The sequence below is a fragment of the Eleutherodactylus coqui genome, chromosome 4 (assembly GCF_035609145.1).
Source record: "Eleutherodactylus coqui strain aEleCoq1 chromosome 4, aEleCoq1.hap1, whole genome shotgun sequence".
NCBI classification, from domain to species: Eukaryota; Metazoa; Chordata; class Amphibia; order Anura; family Eleutherodactylidae; genus Eleutherodactylus; species Eleutherodactylus coqui.
The window spans coordinates 210,048,542-210,074,168 of record NC_089840.1 but is presented as its reverse complement, the minus strand read 5'-3'; the positions used below and the strand labels follow the sequence as shown (position 1 = coordinate 210,074,168).

Sequence of the window (25,627 nt, the reverse complement as noted above, 5' to 3'; positions counted from 1 at the left end):
TCACAGCCATGTGAAAGGGGCCTAACAGATTTGCTTTTTCCTCATCACCCTCTACAATTTTGACCTTATTACTTTTTAAAGGAGCAAACACTTCCAGCTTTAATCCTTTTACTATTTATATAGCTGAAGGACAAAATTTATTTTTTGAACATTGCCTTTTGATCTGTTAATATAGTTTATTTTGGGTCGTCTCATTTGTCTTTACTTCTAAGCTGAAATAATTGCATGCCTATGAAAGAATAAATGTTTGGGATAACATCCCGATTAGTTTTAATTATCTTCTGTCTGACTCATACAACAAGGAACCTTTGCCTAAATTTGTCTAAATCTCAATTTGCAGGCTGTGTACACAGCTTCTACAAGTGGTGCGTACACTTCAACTCTTGGCATGACTTGTGTTTTTTTTCCACAGCGGGATGAGGAGGGCACCTATAATTAGCATGCTAAAAAGGCAAAAAAGAAAGCAGCCATTACTGTCCTGACAGAGGAAGGCACGAGACCAAGGACCATGAAAGAGAGAGGAAATGCAGATGGTGGATGACTAGGGTGTCACTGTCTGGTAAGATGTCATTTTGTATTAGTTATAAGGACTTGTATGTAAGATCTGCATTATTTTGCATTTATTCGCTCTACATTTTAGGCTTAGTTGATTTTCATATGATAAGATTTGAGTTATTGGAAGAAAATGTTCTTAGAAACTTTTAGATAAGTTGTTCTTTTAAAGTATTTGTCTAGATTACTCCTAAGGGAAGGATGATGAGTCTGCACGGTTACTGTGTTACATAAGGGCGTAAATAGTTTCTAAGAGATCTTGGGAGGAATACTTTGAAGATGAATGTTCTCATGGGACATACGTGCCGGCGAATGCTGTCATGAGAATCAGCTCTCGCATTGCAGTCATAATGTGATAACTTAGCCTTAATGCTTCATCTAGCTTAATATGTGATAGGTAATATGTTACATATGTTTGTCTTTTTTGATTAAACTTGCAGTACATACGTAATAGCTTTCCAGCAGTAGATGTGCAAGCAGATATATACTATGTATTTAGATAAGTTCTTTTTTTCATGACTACTTTGTATCTCTAACATAGGATCAAGGGAAATAAAAGTTATTTTTAAAGCCTAGCTGTCTCCCTCCCCCTTGACACAAATGTGTAATGTAATGAAGGCATCCATATGGCACACGTTCTAGTGTTACTTTACAGTAAAGCCTGTCAACTGTTAACCCACAGCAACAGTACATTCATATTCATTCCCCTGGAGCACAAGAGAAAGATGAGTCAGATTTTAGGTAATGCAAATTGTCAGATACAAGTGTCTGTTTAATGTCTTTGTAACAGAGGTAATGGAATTACACAGGTCATGCATCTGTTTATATGCCTCATTGTTATTTATTAGTACCGGCGTTCTGATTGTTAAATATTGTTATATTGCAAGATATGTGTGCAGTGATCACAAATCCTAGTTGTTTTAATTTGCTTTTTTTAATCTGTGGAAATCAGATAATAATACTGGCGCTTTGAATTTATTGGTAAACCTTTATATTAAGGCTCGTTCACATGAGCACTACGGGTGCACAGTATAGGCACGTGAAAAGATTGCGGCTATACTGCACTAAAGATTATGTGAGCGGGTGAATTCCAGCTATTGAATTAGCCCGTTTACACGATCCGTGGTGTGTGTTTTCCAGCTCCCATAGGAGTCTATGGAAAGCATACACCAAAGATAGGTCAGGTCCTATCTTTGTGCGCAACACAGAGCTTAGATGCGACCTGCAGTCGCTTGTCCTATCTTTGTTAGGTGTGAGCGTTTTGCACTTCTAAAATTCATTCATCTGAACGGTTCTGTAGGAAACCATTGGTTCTTATAGAAGCACGTTCTATGCGCGCCTCTAATATGCGCAAACGGCACTCGTGTGAACGAGGCCTAAGTGTGTATTTGCAAGAACGATTTTCCCGTGTGAGTTCCATCCGATTGGGATATGATTTCAGTGGGTTAATTTAAATGACCAATTTTTGCAAGATTGAAATATTGCAGCATGTCCTAATTTTGGGCAATTCTGTTCCAGAATCATCTATTATTTCATATGGAAAAATTTTGAAAAAATATAAATGCGATATTCTATTTGTGCTATTGAAAAAACATGCAATGCTTTTGGCGAGAACAAAACATCGCATCACTGTACTTGCAATTTTCACACACGTGAAAATTGCATGTTGTGCTAGTAGTAGAAATAGAAAATCGCATCGCGCTTCCATGAAAATCACAATTCCATGCAAGTCCAATGTGATTTTTTTTTTTGGCCCCCTTAGGAAATAATGAGTGATTCTAGAACAGAATCGCTCAAAAATAGGACATACTGTGATTTTTCAATTTTGATTTTTTTTCAATCGGTGTGAATGAAAAATTGCTTGTGTGAATTAACTAATTGAAATCAATGTGTTTTTTACCCATGCGAGTTCCATCCATATCGCAATCAGGGCTTCTTCAGATGCATATCGATCGGGTTTTCACGCCCGGCCGATATATGCTGTCCCTCTCCCGGCCTGGGAAGAGGCGGGCCTGGCCGAGAGCTAGTGCACTGAGCTCCTGCCCCCTCCCCTCACCACTGCTTGCAATGGGAGGGCAGGATAGAGGCGGATCTAAGCTACACCTGCCCCACCCCCTTCTATTGCAAACAATGGTGAGGGGAGGAGAGAGGGTGGGAGCTCAGTGCGCCAACTCCTGGAAAGGCCCGGCTCCTCCCCTTGCAGAGAAGGACAGTGTATATCCGTCAGGCGTGAAAACCCGGCCGATATACGCCTGTCTAAAAAAGCCCTCAGACGGAGCCCAAGTAGTTTGCGTAAATACGCCCTTAATCAAGGATTAGAAGTATGAGATGAAGAGGCACCTGAGCACATTAAGAAGTGGATTATAGTGGTGAACCAAGATTGCTCCATAGGGAAAATGGCGAAAGGATATTACAGGATTGGAAAAGTATTTGTATTCCAGAAATATGGAGGGATGCAATTTAGATGATTCTCTTTAGATCCTACAAGGACTTTAATGTACCATCTAGGCTGGAAGGAAATAATCCAATCACTTTATTTCTCAAATGCGTCCAGAATGGATCGAGTCAGTTGCATTACATGTGGGACTATCTGGCCTTGAGGCAATATTAGAAGAAATTCCTGAAAATTTTTGAAAACATTTTAGGGAAAGGATGCAAAGCAGATATAGGTGCATTTTATTTCATTCAGGATTTGAGAAAACTAAATGTGAAAATGACATGATGAATATGATATTGTGACAAATTGGACAGATTATTTTGGTAGCAGCAAAGATGAATATGTGGATAGCAACAGAAGCCCCAATTTAATATTGTTATTATTACCTATGCAATATGACATTGATGAACTTTGAAATTGTTTAGGGAATAGCTCAGTGCGTTCAAGACTGTGGAGATAATAATTGGGAGGAAAGAGGGCAAGGATGAGGAAGGACCAGATTCCATTTAGGACCTTTCTTACATCTGGTGTTTTTATAGTATGTAGCAAAAGATGGAACTATAGGTAGATTCTTGATGTTGAGATGTAAATTCTTAGAATAGTATGCCACGTGCTAGAATATTAACTTTTGCTAAACAAAAAATGAAAACACAATTCTTCTCCTGCTCTCTGAACAATGACTATGCTTTCAGCATTGGTGGATTAAGGCTGCCATGGGCCCAGAGCTGTATGGAGATTGTGGGTCCCACACCAATCTAAAGTTTTAAAATGATCTGACAGCATATATACAGTAACAGAACCAAGCTCAGAGCTCATTAATGCTAGCACTTAATCTCTGTTTTTTGATTTTTGTCTCTGATCCATTTTTGAAGCAGAACAATGGAAATAAAACGGAATTAAACAATTCCATTTTTTATCCCATTGATTTCAGTGGAGTTTAAAAAAAAACAGAAAGAAATGTAAATACTTACGTTTTGTTCGTTTCTGGTTTTTTCAAACCAAAGTATTTTTGTTTGCTTTTTTGTTTTTAAAAAATCCCATTGAAACCAATAGAGTAAAATACAGAATGATTTTATTCCATTTTATTTTTGTCTATCTGCTCCAGAAATGGAACAGCAGGACGGAAATCCAAAAACTGAGATTTCATAACAGAACAATGCTAAGTTTAATAGATACAATGCTAGAACAAAGTTTACTACATAGATACGGTACCCGAACCACACTTACTACATAGATACAATATATCTGGTACCAGAACCAATCTTACTACATATATATGGTACCACAGTGAGTTCCATCATATGAACATACCCTAAAGGTGCATTCACTAGTTGCAGATCTGCTGTGGATTTCTTTGGTACGAGGGAGTGCTGATAAGTCTTTGGCTTTACCCAGAAAGAAACGAGATAGGAAGATAAAACTTTACATTTATTCCAGATTTTCCTCGTAGAGGAAAAAATCTGCACCAAAATCCACATCAAAATCTGCATTTGGTCCATTTGGTTCCGATTTTGTTGCAGATCCACAGAAGATTTCACTAATTTAATCTAAATTCGTTAAAGAAGTGAAATCTGCAGCAAATCCTCAGCAAATTCTGCACCAATGGTGTGGATTCTGAGGTGGATTTTGGTTTTGTTTCGCTGTAAAAAATCCACAGCCAATACATTCCGTGTGAATGCACCCTAAAAGAACAACTGTTGTTGTTCCCACAGCAACTAATTACGGAGTAGCTTTCATCTTCAAGATGAACTTTAAAAGAAAAGAAAGATGAGTTAAGATTTGTTGCTATCGGCAACAAAAACCACTTTTCTTTTAGACAATGTCATAAATCTCCACTATAGTTCCATGTTTTGTAATATACCTGGATGTATTTGATGATGTGGTGTGAGTCTAGCCGAAGTTGGGTTGGGTTCGCACTTGTGCTATTAGTTCTGTCGTTCAGCTCCATCCTAGGAACTGAACAACGAAAATAACTGTAGCGCTGGATGGGCATTTGACAGACGTGGGCAGTGCCCGGCACACCCAACTAACTATGATGGGGTCCAGCAGGCTTCTGTCATGCTGCCTGTCATTCTGTTGGAGAAGATAGAGGAGTTGCACTATTTTGTTCATGATTTTGTGTCAGATCTGCGCCAAAGATCCTAAATGGATCTACTGAAACAGGTATGAACAGAGCCTTACAGGTTGGAAAATCTGTCCCAAACTCCTGAATAGACTTTTCACCCACATGCATATGTTTACCCACACACGCATGGTGATACGCTTTTACATACTGTAGTGCATACAGTGGAGTTTCTGTTTTCCTGCTCTGTTCTGGGCAGGAAAACGACACCCCCTGCCCTAACAAATCCGTCTTATTACGGAACCAAATGGCCCTCGTCGGACCTACTGACTATAATGGGGTCCGTTCGCTTTCTGGACGGTTTGCATTTTACAGTTCCAAATAGCGCAGCATGCAGCACTATTTCATACTGTTTATAATGGAAATCAGCGACAGAGGTTCTAAATGGAACCCCCAATGGTAATGTATACAAGACCTTACGAACACATAGGTACGCTTTTACATACATACACAGATATGCAGCATACTTTTACACATCCAGATGCACACAAGTAAACAGAGACACGCACACATACTTGTGATACATACCTACATGGGGCCGTGACACACACAGGGCAATTCTACAGCAATCAGCCGGCTGTCCTCCAGTCTTCTATCACAGCCCACTAGACCCACCCAGATCTCTCTCTCTCGCTCTCCTGTGCCTGCCTTATTGCAGTTGTACATTCAGTAAGCTGCCCAGCTCCAATCTCTCCTCCGGAATGTACTGCGCGGGCTGCCATCCCACTGCCCCCTGACGAGGGAAGATGCGTCTACCAAGTAAATAGAGCGACGGGAGCAGGATGAGAGACAATATAGTAGTTCAGATAGAGGTTGCCCCTACTGCCCCTTTCAGTTTTTCAAGGGTTTTCATTTTGAAGCATGTCCTCAGTCTGCTGCAACCCAAAGTCTTATTTGTATTACACAAACCCTTAAAAAATATGTTAGTTTTTCACAAATTTTGCATTCTTAGAATGGTAGAGATGGTAGGGACCTCCAGGGTCATCTGGTCCAACCCCCTGCTCAGTACAGGATTTACTAAATCATCACAGACAGATGTCTGCCCAGCCTTTGTTTGAAGACTTCCATTGAAGGAGAACTCACCACCTCCCATGGCAACCTGTTCCACTCATTGATGTTTTTTCTAATATCTAATTTGCGTCACCTCCCTTTCAGTTTCATCCTATTGGTTCTAGTCTTGTGCAAATGAGAATAGGGCTGATCCCCCTACACTGTGACAGCATTTCTACCGATTAAATACCATTCTGTTAGTCACTGCCCACTGTTTAAGCTTGTCTAGATCTTTTTGAATCCTCTTTTTCTCTTCTCTAGTGTTAGCTATCCCTCCCAGCTTTGTGTCGTCAGCAAATTTGATCAATTTGAGTTCTGTCACTCAGCCAGTTGTGAATCCACCTAACAGTTGCCTTGTCGATCCCATATTTGGGCATTTTTTCAATAAGGGGATTATACTGTGCAGTCCCTTTTCAAGGCTTGGGTAATATACTGTTTGGTCAATATATTGTAATCTTGAACACCACAACATGATAGTATTGTGGCCCTATTAATCTTTGGTATTCACCTGTAGGAACGTTTCATGTTGTCCCACATTGTTTCTGAGCCGTTTTATAGTCAATTAACCATGTAGTCAGCAAGAAGGCTATCCAAATATGTGAAACTAGCTACTATTGAAAAAGTACTATGGTGTACTTTTCAAGGGATATTTTCACAATCTCATTTAAACACTTTAGATATTAACAATTGTTCTTAGAGGTAGAAGTCTTTAGGTTAGCGCTAATCTACTTTGTTCAATAGCCACCCACCTAACACACACAGATTATCATAGTTGGTACCTAAAAAGAGCACGCCATCTGAAAGTTTTTGTTAACTGTGCTATTTTATAATTTTCTATATTATTATGTATGTTAGAAAAAATCCTAATATCTTGCAGTTATCAGTCTGGCTACTGAGCCTAATAAGAGTCTGACATTTCCTGGTCTGTAGAGAAAACCTAACAGTAGTCATCTCATCACCATCATAGGTGGGATTACAGCGAAAGGTAATGGCAGATTTAGACATAATGATTATCACTGAAAATTGAATGAATTTGAGTGATAATCGCTAATTGTTCACTATTGCTATATTCGTTATCGTTATAAAAACCATCGCTGGATCGCTGCTTTTCGTTCCGTGTAAATGCTCCCCGCTCAGCACTTCACATAGAAGGTGAAGCGCTGAGCGAGAATCCAACGATGCAGCTATGAAGTCTGTCTGCGTAAACACTCTGCACGAGAGCTAACGACCTGCGCTCATACAGTTGTTCAGCTGACTGTCGTCCCATGTAAAAGGACCATAACACACACTTTAGTATGTGTTAGCCTATTATTAGGTTTAGTGACCTGAGTGAAAGCTGCTGAATTTTAGGATATTTTAAAATATACATTGTGACATGGAAAAAAAATCACCAACATTTAAAAAACTAACCAAAAAAGATTTTATATATATATATAATGTAAAAATTTGATTTTAAACAATAGCTACTTTTCTGGCTAGTCCTTGTAAAGAAAAAATGACACTGGAAAGCCATGCTAAGTGGTAATTTCCATCGTCTGGTGACCATCTGATAGAGTAATCAATACTTGGTGATCCAGTAACGTACCATAGTACACAATCCCTAGTGACCTATTTGTGCTGTCTCCCTACAGACAGTCTTTTGGTATTTTCCCTTGGTAGTCCAGTGGTTTAGTTGTTCATGATGATCTGGTGTCTATCTCTGAAGATCCAGTAGTTTAAACTCAATAGTTGGCGATCTCCTGGTTCAGTGTTGGAAATCCACTGGTCATCCATAATGGTAAATCTCACAGCAACCTGACAGCTATGGTACGAGGTTAATCAAATTCTTGTTTATGGCTTGCAGCATAGACCACATTGACATGTTTGAATATGCCCAGTAGAGCAGGATGGTATTCTGACACTGTGCTGAGCATGTAGACTGCAGCGATCTGCTAATGATAGCTTCCTCCTCCCAGCTGTCAACACTTTACAGTGATATGAGGATCCATCTGCAACTGCAACTGCATTTGCCAGAAATGTCTTCTCATTTCCATTGGTTTAAGGGCGCTATTAGGCTGGATTTCCACCCTGCTCTTACCATGTGCATCCAAATCCCTGCCCGCCTGCGGCAGCAAATGGCTGCACAATCTTGCCAGCATTATTGGGTTTCAGGCACATACAGTTATGGTAGCATGGCAACCTAGATTTACGCAAGCAATAGAATGCAATTGTGCATGCAAAATACACGCTTGTGAATGGACCAAATGAAATCAATAGGTTTTCTGCACATTGCGCAGAATATGTTTGTGGGACACAGGCTAATGCATTGTGACAAAGTGAGGTTTGTTGTAAATGGTCAGATGGATGGTAAAGAGGTAAAGTCCCCTGGTGCAAGCACCGAGTCGTGACTGACTCCTAGGATGACTTTACATCGGGACATTTTCTTAGCAGACTGTTTTTGCAGGGTGGTTTGCAATTGCCTTTCCCATCTTTAACCCCCCAGCAAGCTGGGTACTCATTTTACCAACCTCGGAAGGATGGAAGGCTGATTCAAGCTTGAGCCGCCTACCTGAACAATGCGGAAATTGAACCCACAACCTTCAGGGCTTATTTACACGAGCGTATATCGGTCGGGTTTTCACGCCTGGCCAATATACGCTTCCATCTAAGCAGTACCCCCTTTCCCTCCCCCTCACCAGGGCTCTGCTTCTCTCCTTCAGTCCAGCTTTTGCAATGGGAGGGGGCGGGAGCTTAGCTGGCTATGGACAAGGGAAGTGGGTGGGAGCTTAGCTCCCCCACTGTCCTGCCCCCTCCAATTGCAAAGCGCTTGGAGGGGAGGAGAGAGGCAGACAGCCGGTGAGGGGGAGGGAAGGCGGAAACTGCTTAGATGGAAGCGCATATTGGCCGGCCGTGAAAACGCCGGCTGATATGCGCTCCTGTAAATAAGCCCTCAGGTTGTGAGCAAGAGCTTAGAACTGCATACTGCTGCCCTAACACAAGGCCCTGGATGACTACTCATAAAATCATACATTAAGACAATATTATACTATATTGTATTGTATACATGGTGTAATAGGTAATATTTTGACAAAAAAGTGGCTACAGTACATTCTGTTCATAAATTCTGCACAAAAATGTTTCTAGAAACCAGGACTTATTCATTGAATTTACAGTATATTTCTTATCTACAGTATCTCACAAACAAAGACTTCCTAAAACATATTTGTAAAAGCCCCCTGTAGTGTGTATATAACAAGTAATGTTTTATATATTATTGTATTTGTTTTCTACCTAACTTCGAGATATGATGGCTTGAAGTTACTGGCCCAACGCTGGAGGCGACACTGTTGAGAGAAATATGGTTGCAGTAAAGAGATGTGGACCTGGAATATGACCTGTCTTATTCTATTGTACATATTTATATCTATGAGTGTATTTTGCTTGTATGAATTTTTTAAGGGGTGTCTGGGAATAAAATCTTTGTATGCTAGCAGTTAACAAAAATGTCTCATTTAGATGTGTGGCAGTGAACGATTTGCCATGTGATTGGATCCATTAGCAGCAATTTGTCCATGTTTTGGTACAAGTATAGTAAAAGATACAATTGAATATGCTGCATATTTGGAATACAGATATAAAAAGTACAAAACATGCGAGCGGCTGCATAAAGGGATTATTCCCACCTCAGACCTTTATTGCATATTCACGGGGTATGCCTTAAATGTCAGATAGGCGAGGGTCTTACCTATCTCCAGTTCTGGCTCCCACCACCCCTGGCCCAGCTATGCAAAGGGGCCAGGTGTATTCGGAATTACCAAAACAGCTGAGCTGGATTCTCTATGCTGTTTCCATAACTCCCATAGAAGTCAATGGGAGTTACACAAAAAGTCTTGTACAGCTAACTACACTGTTTCTGTATCTCCCGAGTTACTGAAACAATGTAGCTTGCTGTGCTACACTGTTTGTATAACTGCCATTGACTTCTAGGGCAGTCACAGAAACGGCTTAGTGAAGCCTGCTCGGCTGTTCCAGTCATCCTGGCCACCTGATACAGAGCGGTGTTCCCATCTCGACCACGTTAGATCAACCTGTCTGATGCTTTTAGGGTAAGTTAAACAGAGGTAATTTAGTTCATAAAATAAATGCACCCGGTTAATAGGTAAAGTCTTGAATATTTTCAGACATTTTTTGAAAGGGTATAAATGTATAAACAAATATAGAACTTTGTAATATATTTACTGTTAGGCCGATCTAACACAGGCGTATTGTCATTGTGCGTCACATTCCAATAACACATAGGTTTCTGTTGGGCCACCCACATGTATTACTCGAACGAAAAAAAAAAATAGCGGCATGCCCTTGCGTATTACACGCGTATACATGCCAAGATAGCGTATAGGGATTGGCGGCACACGGCAAATAAGCATATCATTGTGTACTTGCTGCATCTACTTACGACTGCGTAAGCGCAGCCTTTAAATGACTTCCCTGTCCACCAATACACTAGTCCTTGTCAGACCTGTTTTGTCTAATAGCTGAATAACCATGACTATAACCTCACTGGGGCCTATTGCTATAAATGCTTTTGCCTTCTGTATTTATTTGCATAGTCCATAAATGTTAACGGTGTTTGTGCTTCAGAATAACATTTTGTTTTCCCTTCAGAGTATAATTCCCATTTAGGCTTAGATTTTCTAATCAGAGAAGTACGCAGATATTCCCCGCCGTGCCAGAAGTATTCCCGCGTCGTCACTGACACCGAGACAGTTACCATGTGATGGCTGTATGAACCGGAGCTGCCCTAATAATTACGTTGACTGCGGTGACAGCGAGACACATTTCCTAGTCGTGTGTGAGGTCCGCTGTTAAATGCATATCATATCAGTGTCACATTATTGAGTAAATACCTTTTCAGTAAGTCATACCTATTTCTTTGAGGTAAGCCCATGAATGACTTCAGTGGCCATAAATATTTCTCTGCATATATAATGCAGCAAACTAAGACCATGCAGCTGTCCATATTAAACACGGTGATCCTCCATCTCCGAGTGAAAGGGCGTTTGTTGGGATCAGGTACAAATGTCAAATGCAGTTGCTATGCCCAACCGCTTGACCAACTTCATTTGCTTGGCTGTATATGCTGATAGTTGCAGTGCAGTGACTCAAACTAACAAAAAGTGCAAAGAAAAATCCTGCATATCAATATCTCATTAATCTGATAAAAAATGAGTCCATTTAAGGGGGTTGTGCCAAGATTGGAAGACATCCTCTACCCACAGCTGCTCTTCCATTTATTCACGAACCTTAGAGACTCTTCTTCTCATGATTGGTCGGAATCCTAGCGGTTGGACTGATCAGATCCCTATTTCCTATTCTGTGAATAGAGAATATTTTATAATCTCATTAGAACCCCTTTAAGTGGGTTGTCTCAGTTTTTTTTTCCTTAAATTCGTGCTCCCTATGTATAATGCAATAAATGATCTTCTAATCAACTTTCCCAGGTTCCCTCAGCTCTAGTGTCACAGATCCATCCTCTGTGCTGGGTCTGTGTTCATAGACCGCATCCTGTTTACAGAATGTCACAGGCTGCTGCAGCCAATCACTGGTCTGTGATTGGCTGCAGCAGCCTGAGAGGCCTTCCACACAAGCTGATGGCAGCATGTCATCACAGCATTGCAGGGGAGATTGGAGCTGAGGCACTGGAACTTATGGGACCTGGAAAAAGATAATTTATTATAGTTATATATGTGAAGCAAGAATTAAAAAATAACTCGAAAAAACCCTTTTAAGCTGAAGACGAGCTCAACAGAAAGTCTATGGGCCCGTCTTCAGCTAGCGAGCAGTGACAGAGTTCAGACAAGCACTTCAGTGGGGTTGTTCTAATGATCAACGGGAGTGTCAACACCCGGACCCACAGTGAACACTTTAAGTAATTTATGAAAAACTGAACTCACTGCATTACAAAAGGAAGCGTGTTGTATGAAGCAAATAATAATGTTGGCAAAATGACTATGAGATCAATTAAATGGGTATTATGACTTCAGCAAATACTCACTTTTACCAGTATATGTTCTATCAATGTCAAGATCTCTACTTTGTCACTCATCGTTTATTTCCAGTGGATCAATATCTGTCCTGGCCGTATGATGAACAATAAGCTGAACGACTCTTTACAATTAGGCCGGCTACACACAGCTGAGAAAATCGCACGAGATTTGTGCGTTGCGAGATGCACAAATCTTGCACAAATATGAACCACATGAGCGGTGTTTTCCCACATGGCAACGCAATGCGATGCTATGTGGGAAAAAAATTGCGGCATGTTCTATCTTGTGCGTGATCCCGCATCGCACTGCCCATTGTTTCTAATGGGGATGTCGCCATTGAAGGCAATGGGAGAAACTCCGCGCCGGGGGATCCTGACTTCTCCCCGAAGTGATACGAGGCTGTTTTTCCATGAAAACATCCCGCATCCATGGGGAATTCACATGGTGGGGAACACGATATTGGACGGGATTCACGTTTCTATATGACACTCACCCATGTGAAGTTAGCCTTAAGTTGCCTTTGCACAGTACAACTTTCAGACGAATATCACTGCTGTGCTTTCAGACCGGAGCGATAGTCGTTCAGTGAATGGGGGCGGAGCGCACCAGAGGTCTCTACTGGCTGCCTCCTCCATTCACTGTGAACAGGCAGTCATGCTAGGATTGAACAACTGCCTGTTTACACAGGCGGCTTGGTTTTAAGGTGAACTAAAAAACAAGTGACTCAAACCAGTTTGTGATTTCTCGCCCTGTTTTGTGGCTGCGTGTACACGGATCTCCCAAAATCACTTTTTCCAGCTGTTTCTGAGCATTCCTGTTTTCAGGCAATAATCGCCTCATGTAAAGATACTTTTAAAAAAGTGTACAACTTTTAATTAAACAACGAATATAAATTTCATCCTGAAGTGATAATGTATATGTATACAGCTGCTTCTACGTAACCATCGGGTACACCGAAGTTATTCGACTCAGTGTGGCCATTGTTTGGGCTTTGTGGACATTCCTGAAAACTGATACTCTAAATTGACTTGCCTTTGTATGTTTCTTTTATTAACATATAGAAACAAGAAGTCTTTGATCTGCTTGTCATCCCTTTGAGAAATCAATTTCTAGACAGATCAGAATTACAGGAGAGTTACAGTTCTTCCATACACCATCCCTATGGTAAATGTTTTTCCTTACCTATATCACAAACTAGACTGTGTAACATGCCTAAATAAGACTTCCTTCTCATCTCGCTAGAACCTCCGGTCGGCACGAAATACCAGGAGAAGTAGTGCTGCATTCAGCACTTTTTTCCTGGTAATATGCCAGGCAGCTAAACGGAAACTGAACGGACCTCAATATAGTCAATGTTAGGTTCCATTATAAGACGGACCCGCTCACCCAGGGGATTCCCCTTTCCTGCTTCCCAAACGGAGCAGGAAAACTGAATCCTCATTTGCAGATGTGAAGGCAGCCTACAGTGATGACAAGTGTCAAAGTTTATATTTTACTGTTTATATTTATGTACATGCATTGGCCTTCATGTTTTTATTAACCCATTCTTTAAGCCAATGTTCATAGTTGTATTATGGCTCGGAATTGTATGGAGTCGTAATAGGGCTTCCATAGTAGTTTGCTGTACTGTTCCTCTATATGACTGCATTTTCTTACAGAGTTTTTTTCTGTTAGTCTCATATAGGTTAAAAAATCATGGCATATTCCATTTAATGCCACATTACAAAGCTATCATCCCTTTGAAACATTGCTACTGTTGGAGAACATGTTTTATTAGAGTGCCTACTGCTCACTGACCCTGCTTCTGTACAGACTCCACACGTATGGGGCCTAGTTTGTGTCTTTTCGTCTTTCGTCTGTTCTTATATAGATATACTGTATATATAACTATAACATGTTATATGGTATATTACTACATAGTAGCACTTTGTAAAACTGGCTAAACCCTTCCAGTTCAGCCAATTATTCTGCAATGTTGATCCAGAGGAAGGCAAAGGCCCATGAGATAAAAGCCAATTTTCTTCATTTTAGAGAGCAAAAAACCCTCCTTCCTGAAACCAATTTGGCAAGTAGAATAAATCCCTGGATCATCAACCCATCTCCAGTAATTAGTGACTATATCATGTAATATTGTATCACTCCAGAAAGGTGTCCAGGCCTCTCTTGTACTCTTTTCGCCATCAGCATGTCCTCAGGCAGAGAGTTCCATAGTCTCACTGCTCTTACAGTAAAGAACCCTCTTCTATGTCAGTGTAGAAACCTTCTTTCCTCTAGACATAGAGGATGCCCCCTTGTTACTATCACAGTCCTTGGTATCAATAGAGATCTTTGTATTGACCCCTGATATATTTATACATACTTATTAGGTCACCCCTCAGCCGTCTTTTCTAAACTAAATAATCCCAATTTTTTTGTCCATGACGCTCAGCCTGAGGACCATTTTTTTTTCGATGCTATTATTCCAGGGAACACATGTAATTACATTTCTAAATATGCTCCATTTTTTCTCTTGCTGGCCCTTCCTTTTTTCTCTCCTACACTACAAAATAAGAACATGGAGATGCATTGTGGTTATTCATTAAGGAATATGAAAGATTTCCTAATTATGGAAGAGACTATATTGCACAAAAGTTTCTCTTTAAGTGTTTGTCTGATATACAATAAATTATATCTTGATCTGCACCTTTAGGAATGCTATAACAATAGAATGACAATGCTTGGTCTGTTATGTCCAATGGGGCCACTGTTGTAGCGAAATGAAGAGAATAGATGTATTAAATCCACTGACCATTGAGTTGTCAAGTACCATCAGTTTAGAAGAGGCTCTCTTGTAAGTGATTGTAAAGAACCTCTGTCTCTGTACAGACTATTTAATATGCATGATGTATTGGAAACCTAAAGAGACAAATATCTGCACCATAGCATGTAATAGGAAGCAAGATGTAATGCATTGAAATAACCACCAAGGTATTGCACTTACTATATCCTTTTAAATACTATACATTTTCACACTCATAATGCATGGAAATCAGAATCGAATCCAAGTGCTCATACCCACCATAGTAGGTATGAAGGAGACTAATACATAAGGTGGTACATGCAGGTATAAGTCTCTTTGTGTTTCTGACCATTACTTTTCTAAGGATCATCTGTACCTTGACACCTCATTGTCTGTCTGCTGTAACCTCTAAAGATTCCTCCCTGCTGTCACCATTTTGGGTCTTTCATTATGACATATTCATCCTATAGGTACTTGTTTTGGATAATTAATTACAAATTCCTCCCTTTATATTTGCAAAATAATATCTGTAATATCTATTTTTTAGGGTCAGGAAATTTCTCATCAAAAAGAAGCTAGAGATGAGTGAGTCCTTTTCCTTTTATTTCCCAATAACACAAGTCCTCTATGGGGCCAGAGCATGACATTATCAATACTCACAAACCTTCTATTAATACTTAACATTTAGAAGACAAAATTCATATATCACACCTACCACTATTTCATACCACGGATCCCCAAAACTCCCAAACTTTTCTAGAAGCTACATTGGTTTTGGATTTCCATATCTGGACAGTTTCACTGAAATTTAGACTCCATTGGTTGGTTTGATATATGTGCAAAAGATTTTGACATCTACCATTATATACAATATTATAATATAATATTAATAACATAACATATAGACAATATATTATAGCACATCATTTTTTTTTTTTACATATGAGTAATAGAGTTGAGCAAGCACGCTCGGTAAGGTCAGTTACTTGAGCGAGCCTCGCTCATCTCGAGTAACTGCCTTCTCCTCCGAGCATGCTCGGGGGTGTGACGGAGGGGAGCGGGGGAGCAGAGTGAGAGTGATCTCTCACTCTCTCTCCCCCCCGAGCATGCTCGGAGGAGAAGGCAGTTACTCGAGATAAGCGAGGCTTGCTCAAGTAACTGACCTTACCGAGCGTGCTCGCTCAACTCTAATGAGTAATTTACTATAACTTTTCTAAGACTAGAATGATGGACAAACTCCTAGTAATGTGAACTAAAATTGACATTAAAACACCTTACAGTTGCATAGGTTTTAACTAACTGCATAAAGGATTATGGATATATTTGCCTAAACGATTATGACTGTTTGTGTCAGTTTGAGAATAGCATAGTTCAATTTCAGAGCTTACAATGATTGGCTCTCTATGGATAATGCCTTTTTGTTACAAGATTAATAATACAGTATTCTGTGTACGAGCAAGACTGCTCAGACGTAGACATTGAAGCAGCTGCAGCACTCACAGGAGCCTCTTCAGCTGTTTGGCAGGGATCTCGAGTGGCAACCCCCCACCCAGATATTGATGGCTTATCCTGAGTATAGTCCATCAATTTTTGAAGTCTGGATGACCACTTTAATCTATATGTGAATTTGCACTAATGACTGTAATAGTCATTACTAGCTGAGTACATATGCTTAGGGTTGCAACAGCATATTGCTTTTGTGATACTTGATTCCAATTTCTTTAACTATGGGGTACTAGGTTGAGAAACACTATACTAGAGGATCCTTTGGCAGGCTAGTCCGACTCTTCCCCTGGTGCCCTAGCTGTTGTGACGCTACATAGTAACATGGTATGTTAGGCTGAATGAAGACAATGTCCATCTAGTTCAGCCTGTTTCAACTCCCCTTTGTTGATCCAGAGGAAGGCAAAAAACCCAACGAGCCGATTTAGCTACGGCTCCTGGCATGTCCTGACATCGGAGCTTGGAGACATTTTTTAGAGAATAATAAACATTCTAAATACTGGATGGGAATTAGGTGAAAAGAATTGATACATGTGAAACAACAATAATTATAGAGCCTTCCTATTATGATTTTAGGTTTTCCTTAATATAAAACACTTTTATAGTCCATAAAGTATTGCCCAAAGAAACAAGGTTTTGTTTTAGATTCTACAGACATATTCTTTCCCCCTCTAATCTAGGCATTAGGTGATCCAAGAGCTCAGGCTATATTTAGGTCATTAGTAAATGCTGATAGCACGGCACAGATAGGCCACAGTTTATACAGATGACTTCGGCATCAAACATTATTCATGAATTGACAGACCTGAAATTATGTGCCAAAATAAAGGCATATCTGGTCACTGCAGTCTTAGTGCATGCAAAAAAATAAGTAAATGTGACGTCTAAAGAAGTTTGTTTGTATAATCCTCAATCTTATCATGTGGATATTCTTGCAAAAGGATCATTTATTGCGGAAAACTGACCCCTTGAAGGGAGGCTCTAGTACCCTGTTGTACTGCTTCTGGCTTGCATACAAGATATGATTCGGGCAGACATGAAGGCTCTAAAACCCTGTTGTACCGCCTATAGCTTGGATACAAGATGTGATACAGGCGGGCATGGAGGCTCTAGTACCCTATTGTACCACCTCTAGCTTGGATACAAGATGTGATACGGATGGGCATGGAGGCTCTAGTACCCTATTTAACCACCTCTAGCTTGGATACAAGATGTGATATGTGAAGGCATGGAGGCTCTAGTATCCTATTGTACAGCCTCTAGCTTGGAAACAAGATGTGATACAGGTTGGCATGGAGGCTCTAGTACCCTGTTGTGCCACCTGTAACTTGGATACAAGATGTGATATGTGAAGGGTGAAGGCATGGAGGCTCTAGTACCCTGTTGTACCGCTTCTAGCTTGGATACAAGATGTGATACGGCAGACATGAAGGCTCTAGTACCCTGTTGTACTGCCTCTATCTTGGATACAAGATGTGATACAGGTGGGCGTGGAGGCTCTAGTACCCTGTTGTACAGCCTTTAACTTGGATACAAGATGTGATATGGGTGGGCATGGAGGCTCTAGTACCCTATTGTACCACCTCTAGCTTGGACACAAGGTGTGATATGTGAAGGCATGGAGGCTTTAGTACCCTGTTGTACAGCCTTTAACTTGGATACAAGATGTGATATGGGCGAGCATAGAGGAATACATTTTCCGTATGGTGTCTTGCAGCATATAAGTGCACATTTGCTATAACTGAGCTTCTAGATTGTGCAAACTCCTAGGCTGTTGAGGTTAGTGCCCCAGATGGTCCCATATATGTTTAATTGGTGATCTAGTGACCACGGAAGTGTGACAATGTTGTGGGGACATTCCTGTGACATCCCTTGTGTGTGCGGCCGAGCATTATCCTACTAAAAAATGCCTCTTGGAAGCTGCCATGAGAGGAACACATGTGGCTTCAGGAAGTCCTGAACCTGTCATTGTCCTTCATGCCACTACTAGGGGTGACTGTTGTATGTGATGGCCCCCAGACCGTCACACTAGCAGTGGGGGCAGTGTTCAACTTCACAGCAAAGGCAGGATTGAGGTGTTCACCCCTAGACCTCCAGACACGAACATGGCCATTATCCGTGCGCAAAGTAAACCTGGTTTTGTCGCTGAAGACAACCTGTTTCCACAAACAGTTGGAGCTGCTGGTGCTTGTCAGTCGATCCTCTCTACTTTTGGTCTGTCAAGGGTGTCCTGAGCCTGGTCACCTTGTGTGCCCTTACACATCCACTAGTCCGAACACCTACTAACAGTCTGGTCAGAACGGCCCAGGTGGGGGACAATTCATCTATACGACCATCCAGCTTCTCACATCCAAATAATGCTCCCCCTCTCAGACTCCGATAACGGGGTAAAATCTCTTCTCTGCATCGTAGAGACGTCTAGTGGTCAACAAGCTCTACACAAGCGGAAGAAGCGGTCACTACACACAAGGAGCCTCCGAGAGACTTTTATAGGCCAAGGGGGGAAACCAGTTTTATGGTCTCAGGTGGCAAGACCGCTCATCAAATCCGGCCACAACCCTAATCATTTGTATATCTGCCTGAGATATAACTGCAGGCTTGTTTTTTTAACAAAGAGTGTGTTTTTAATTAAAATGTACACTAAGAACCTTGCATTTTTATGCGGTTAGTAAATATAACAGCTGTGCAATATTAATGCTATTAAATGTACATATGAGTTCTGTTGTCACATCTTTTTTCTTGTCGTATTACTGTTGTATTGTCGCAGCCCTGGGGTACGTGCACCTGAGCATGCAATTCATTTGCAGAAAGTGTTGACTGAATTCATTTTTTTAAATGGACTTATCAGGAGGTCCTTTTTAATCATGGGGTTGGAGTTATCTGCTATGGCGATTGTTACGGCAAAGTGTCAGCTATAATACGCAGGTCTTGTGCTTGCACATCCCTGTGCCATACTCTATTGCTGTAAATATATGTTGTTTTTTTAACGAAAGAGTTAAATTACTTCTGCCATACCCGACAATGTACGTGAGAATATGTGACTTTTTAAAGTTTTTTTTTTTTCATTTAACTTTTTTCCTAGTAGTATAATGTTGTTCTTCATTTTTATAGTAAGATTTTCTCACTTGCATAGTGTCTTTCTGCTCACCTTGCTCTTTGACATTGCTAGTATGCCCCCTGGTGGTATAACGTTATTGATGCTGCTGTTTTGATTTTTGTTTAAACGTATGGAGGTATTTTCTTTTACAGTCGCCTCAATGACCCCATTATGGTCAGTCTTACTTGTGTGTATACAGAGTTGTCAATTATTGCCCCCCGGAGTCAGCGGAGATTCAGATCAATAAATTACAAATTCTAATGAGTCATTTCCTTCAAAAAGATACATTATTCTGCTCCTCTTGCTCTATAAAGTGCTGCCTGCAGATCACACTGTTTTTCAATGTTGTTAAAAATCTGGTCTGTTTGCACCCAGCTTGAGCTCTATCAATTCAGGTTTCCATGTAGATTTTCCTATTTTTCTGCTTCCCTGCTGTTTGCAATCCACCTACAGGTGAGGGGAGGGTCCTAAGCAGCCATTCTGCCAGTCCTGTACTTCCTCTCCTACACTTTCCATGTTGCCATTCATAACCCTGCTCTAGGCAGTTGCAAGGTAACATCTGAATACCCACCTCTCTGTTTCATGTATTAACTAGCAGCATACCTATGTCGCTGTTACTGCAGTGTCTCCCTGATAATTAGCCCTACGCCAATAATAAGCCCTACCCTGATTTTATGGGGAGGGGTGTGTGCCTAAAATATAAGCCCTCCCCTGAAAAAAAGCCCTAACTATACTGCATGTAAAAAAATAAATCAAAATACTCACCTAGCAGACAGCACTCGCTAAGCTCCCACCCTCTCCCTGCCCCTTGTCCATAGACATCAACGAGAGCAGATGGGATGGCGCTTATCTCTGCCCCGTCCTGCCCCCTCCCATTGCAAAGAATGAGCAGGAAGGAGAAGAGAGGTGAGCCTGCGATGGGGAGGGAGGGAAAAGGGGCGACAGCATGGTAGTCTTGGCGCATATGGACCCATGCCGTCTGAATGGGCGCACAAACGTTTGATTTGTGCGCCCGTTCACCAAGTTATCTCTCCCAACATAGCGTATATCGGTAGCTGGGAAAGAAGCCTAAGTTGTATGAAAAGTTAGTGTTCATTTAAGGTGTAGCCCAACTGATCAGTGGTGTCCGCAGTAGGCAGACGATTCATGCAAGAGCTGGGAATAGACTACTCACATTAAGCTTGCTGTCAGCAGGACGTGAATTATGGAAATATGCTGGAAATAAGTAATTGGGGAAGGTGGAGGTTCTGCTATCACTACATGGGAAAGATTCGCAATGAGCACTGAGTGCAAGAAGGAAAAGCCCTGCTATAAATACTTAGAAAATGGAAGGGGTCACTTCTGTGACTATTGTGTGAAGTGCAGTACTGAAATAACTACTGAGTGAAGCGGGCACTGTTCTAACTACTAGAAGAAAGCCACTGCTATTACTATAGTGTGAAGGGAAGTGTTGTGACTACTGGGGATTGGGAGACACGGATAAGACTACTAGATAAATGACAATTCTGTAACAACCTGGAAAATGAGGCTGCTGGGAATACAGAGGAAGGTGTTACTGCTCTGACTATTGAATGAATGTAGAAAGCCTTGATATGACTACTACCGTGTTTCCCCGAAAATAAGACAGTGTCTTATATTATTTTTTGTTCAAAAAAGTTTAACCTTTTTACATGTATAGCTGCCTGGAAACTATTTAAATTGACTTTTTTAATTAACTGTTAGCAGGGCCTAATTTTGGAGTAGGGCGTATATTTTAAGCATCCTCAAAAAGCCTGAAAAATCATTTTGCATCCTCAAAAATTCTGGACAACCATGCTATGTCTGATTTTCAGGGTATGTCTTATTTTCAGGGAAACAGGATAGATATGGAAACCTCTTGCTAGAGAAACCTGTGAGAAATGTTATGGCTGTTGGACTTGGAACCAAAAGTTGAATGTTAATAAGTTTTCAGATTTCATTATCAACAACAACTGGGAATTTCAAATCAACATATGAGTGTTAAGGGAACCTTTACGTTGTACATAGTGTATCTGCAGGCAGCGTAGTACAGAGCAGGGGAACTGAGCAGACTGATAAATAGTTTTGTAGAAAAATATTCAGTATAACTTGTAATTAATTAATTAAACTCCCTGCTGTTTCTGAGCTTAGAAGTCCAGTGGGCGGTCCTACTGGGTGACTGATTGGTGTCTGTGTATATACAGCGCTACAGAGAAGGCTATCAATCACTATCTAGGGCCACCCACTGGACTCCTAATCATAAAGCAGGGAATTTAGTGAGTAATGTAGAATTTATACTGAAACTTCTCCCATAAAATGATGAAATGTGTTGCGCTGTAACCCTATGCTGTTATATACATAGATACATACACACACTTCAATACATTTCAGGGGAAATGTCTGGCTGGCCAAGGTTCTCTTATTCAAAATCAGCTGTTTGCCAGGCATGTTGGGTGCTATTTGCCCAGGGTGGTGCATTCTCAAAAGGGGTTGGTCTTCTATCACAGCCCCTTTATGGTTTTTCCACACCTGACGGAATATCCACACCAAAATCCACGCGGCTAACTGCAGATTAACACAGAATTGCCAGCAGAATTCTGTCATTTTCAATTCTGCATCAAAATCCGCATGTTAGCAGTGTTCGGCAAGAGGGCATGGTGTGGTGGTATTATTGGTCATTGTACGAGTGTGCATTGTGTTCAGAAGCAATATGGTGGTAATATATAATCACTGTGTGGTGGTAATATTTGGTCCTGGTAATTGACAACTGGAAATGCATGTGAATTATATTACTTCTATAACACCCTTCCAAACCCCTGGAAGTACTAGAGCTCAGTGCCGCACGCTGCACACCGCTTCATGAATATCTTGAATGTGACTGTGTTGTTAATGCAGTATCTCAGTATTTGGGGCCCCATTTCTAATTTTGCCCAGGGCCACACTTTCTCTAAAACCGGCCTTGATGCAACATATAACACTGCAAGCCAAGTGGATGAGATTTCAACAAAAAAATCTGCAGTGTAGATTTTAAATCCACAGCTTGTCCATTTATGCTGTGGATTGGTTGCAGAATTTTTTTCAGATTCCTTCTATTGAATTCAATGCAAAAAGTCAAATTCCACAACAAATTCCAATTATTGCAGATTGTGCTGCCTATTACCTGTGGATCTGAAGCAAACTCCCCAGGTAGGCACAATTGTAAAATTAAAAAAAAGCTTTTTAAAATAGCAATTAAAAAAAGAACATTTTACTCAGTCTTCACTTGTCCCCTCCAGTGTTTGCATCCTTGCCTCTATCAATGATGTGTTATGTAGATATGTGACTGCTGCAGCCAATAAAAGGCTGCCACTTTCATGTGGGACAAAAACACCATTGCTGGCGGCTAGGGGGACCAGGCAAGATTCTACATGGGAGTGGGGAGACGTTAAAGGAGGTGCCAGTTGGCTACTGTGGAATTCCCTGCAGATTTGCTGTGCAAATCCAAAGCAAATCCATCTTTTGTGGACGTGCCATTAAAGTGAATGTCCATTCCTGAATGATTTTATTTAAAAAAATATATATATATATATATATATAGTGGGAGTGCAGTATCAGAATGGCATGCAGAGAGTGTTAGGAAGGCATTCTGGTTGCTGTGGGTGTGTCAGGAAGCAATACAAAAGAGCCAGTTCCTGCCAGACTCAGGGGAAAGAGACAGCTTAGCTGCTAGCCTAAGGTCCTGTGCGGTCAATGAGAGGTGATATGATGGAGCCGCTTCAGGGACTCAGACTATGATCCAGTGTGGGACCTGTTGCCCAGAGAGAAAGAGGAGGATGCCTTCTAGACGCCCCAAGTGGGGATTAGGGACCATGGGGGTTGTAAACCCCAGGACTTTATTGCATGAACTGTATACATTTGCTGTGCTGTGAATAAATGCTGTTCGACATTAGATTTGTAGGAAAGTCAAGTCCCCTGGAGCCTGCAAGCATGTGAGGTGCCCACTTCCTGACATTGAGGTTGGCGATCCCACAGGCGAGTTAACCCTCTTGCCACATAAAATATATATATATATTCTACGATCAGTGCTGACTAATTTCTTAATATATCTTTTAGTGGTCGGAGCTGAAATTTAGAGGCAGTGCTACAATTCCCATTCTATTGCTTATGCATTAAACGCAATAAAAAAACAGTATGCGGTATGGCACTAAGCTGGCCTAGCGGTCTAGTCTTTCATACTTTAATAAGTCATATTATTTAAGAATGCTAGCTTTTCACTATTTAGTTATGTATTTTGCTTTAGGGCCTATCACTTTTTTATTATGCTGATACTTGTATTACACTTTATTTTATCTTCCAAGCCCTTATAATAAACTCAGTTGGATAAGTTTCAGCACATTGTAGGCCTGGTCACAGCTGCCTGTCTAGACTGTATACTCAGAAAGCACAGGCTGGGATGCTTGTGTAGACCATTCAAAACTCAACCTTTTCTATAGAGGTTCACCTCTGATGCCAGTTTCATTCTAGGTACAATAATTATTTTTGTTTTTGTGTTTTTTTTTAGCATTTCTAGCTCACATCAGTGCGCATCTTGTCTGTAACCATTTTGACTTCAGATTCTAACTATTCTTCTGCCTCCTTCCTGGTATCTTCTCTCACAGTTTTTGTCTGATCCACTAAACCTGGTAATTTTGTCCTTATTTCTGCTATGACTGATTTTTTTTTTCCATGTGTAACCTCCTGATGGAACAATACTTCTGCAGTGCCCCTCAGCAGTGTGCAGCAGGTGTCTGGCTTGGCCAGTGAGATGCCTATGACGTGGGTCAGAAAGGGTATAATTTCTCCTTAAGGAGAGCACCTAGAAGGTGAGTGAGGAGACTTAAGGCCATCTATGCTCCTCTGGGAAATATGTAAATAAGGAAGATGGAACAATACCTCTACAGCGCCACAAAATTTATTTTCCAGAAGAACATGGATGCCCTTATAAGTCTTTTCACTAACCTTCTAGTCGCTCTTCTTAAGGAGAAATCATACTCTTCCTAACCTCCTGATGACACATCTAGTATGACTATGCAACTTCATCTTTTGTTGCTGTGGACAGCTACTTGCTCCAGAAGATGATCTTTCATAGGGTATATGCCTTGAGGAAACTATCTTGCATCTAAAGGCCCCCATACACATTAGTGTTTAGTCATCCGAGCCCACTGATTTCAGCAGGGCTAGATTAGCCTGGAATGAGTATGGAGCAGCTCAACTTTCCCTGATAGATGATGTCAGGGAAAAGAAGGTGGCGCACTGAATTCCAATCCCCAAGCCTTTTGTTTCCCCTGGAGGTGAGCCCCATCAGAACAGTTTGGTTGTCTAGCTGATATAAGGAGTATGCGGGAAGTCCTGGAGTCAGCCGAGAACCAGTAGTCAAAAGACATGTCTAAGGAAAAAAAATGGTGCCCAAGAGATTCAAAGATGCACTGTGCATCATTTCTAAATTTCTCTTAGGATCAGAAGTTACAGCCTTAAGCTAAATGTGTGATTTGATGTACTGGGTCCACCGATTTAACAAGGTTCATAAAACATTGTCTGGAAGTTTGCATCTGCACCTGTTTTATGTACTTCTGGCCATGTTCATAGGTGCTATCTATTTCTTTTTACCAGATAGTAGTAAGTATGGCATGTTGAGCCACTGGGTACGCACAGTCAGAAATGCTTGTGTGCTTGGCTGAGACAGTGATCTGCATTAATGTGCCTTCCCTGAAACTTGAGTACATTCCAGCTCCATGGCAGGCAGAGCCCCTCTGGCTGTCAGCAGAATTCTTAAGTGCCATTACCTGAATTCAGCCTCCTCATGCTTATCTCATCTCCATGTAGGTGTGGGTGTCTTACAGTTCTTATCAGGATTCTTCATATATATTTGTTATTGGAAATGAGCAATCATAAAACCATCTGTTCCTTGTACTCTTGGTTTTCCAGAACTCTACATGTAATATGTTGTACTGTGGGTACACACTGTCCAGTCCCGGTGATATTTTTGGCTGAGATCTTACCTGAGCATCCCTACATTTCTCAGTCATGGTAGCTGCTTGTTAATATT

At 41.0% G+C, this 25,627-nt stretch overlaps 1 protein-coding gene across 4 annotated transcripts in view; it reads left to right on the top strand.

The window, feature by feature from the left end:
• The first annotated feature begins 443 nt into the window (after nucleotides 1-443).
• MYPN (myopalladin) overlaps nucleotides 444-25,627 on the top strand; it is a 119,270-nt gene continuing 94,086 nt past the window's right edge. The window contains exons 1-3 of one of the 4 annotated variants that reach the window (XM_066600677.1): nucleotides 457-559; nucleotides 13,249-13,351; nucleotides 15,514-15,551. In XM_066600677.1, coding sequence (XP_066456774.1) covers nucleotides 13,349-13,351; nucleotides 15,514-15,551 — 41 coding nt within the window. In that variant the 5' untranslated portion in view covers nucleotides 457-559; nucleotides 13,249-13,348. Of the gene's footprint in view, nucleotides 560-13,248; nucleotides 13,352-15,513; nucleotides 15,552-25,627 lie in introns of all 4 variants that reach the window. The other 3 variants (XM_066600681.1, XM_066600680.1, XM_066600678.1) reach the window with 3 other exon arrangements.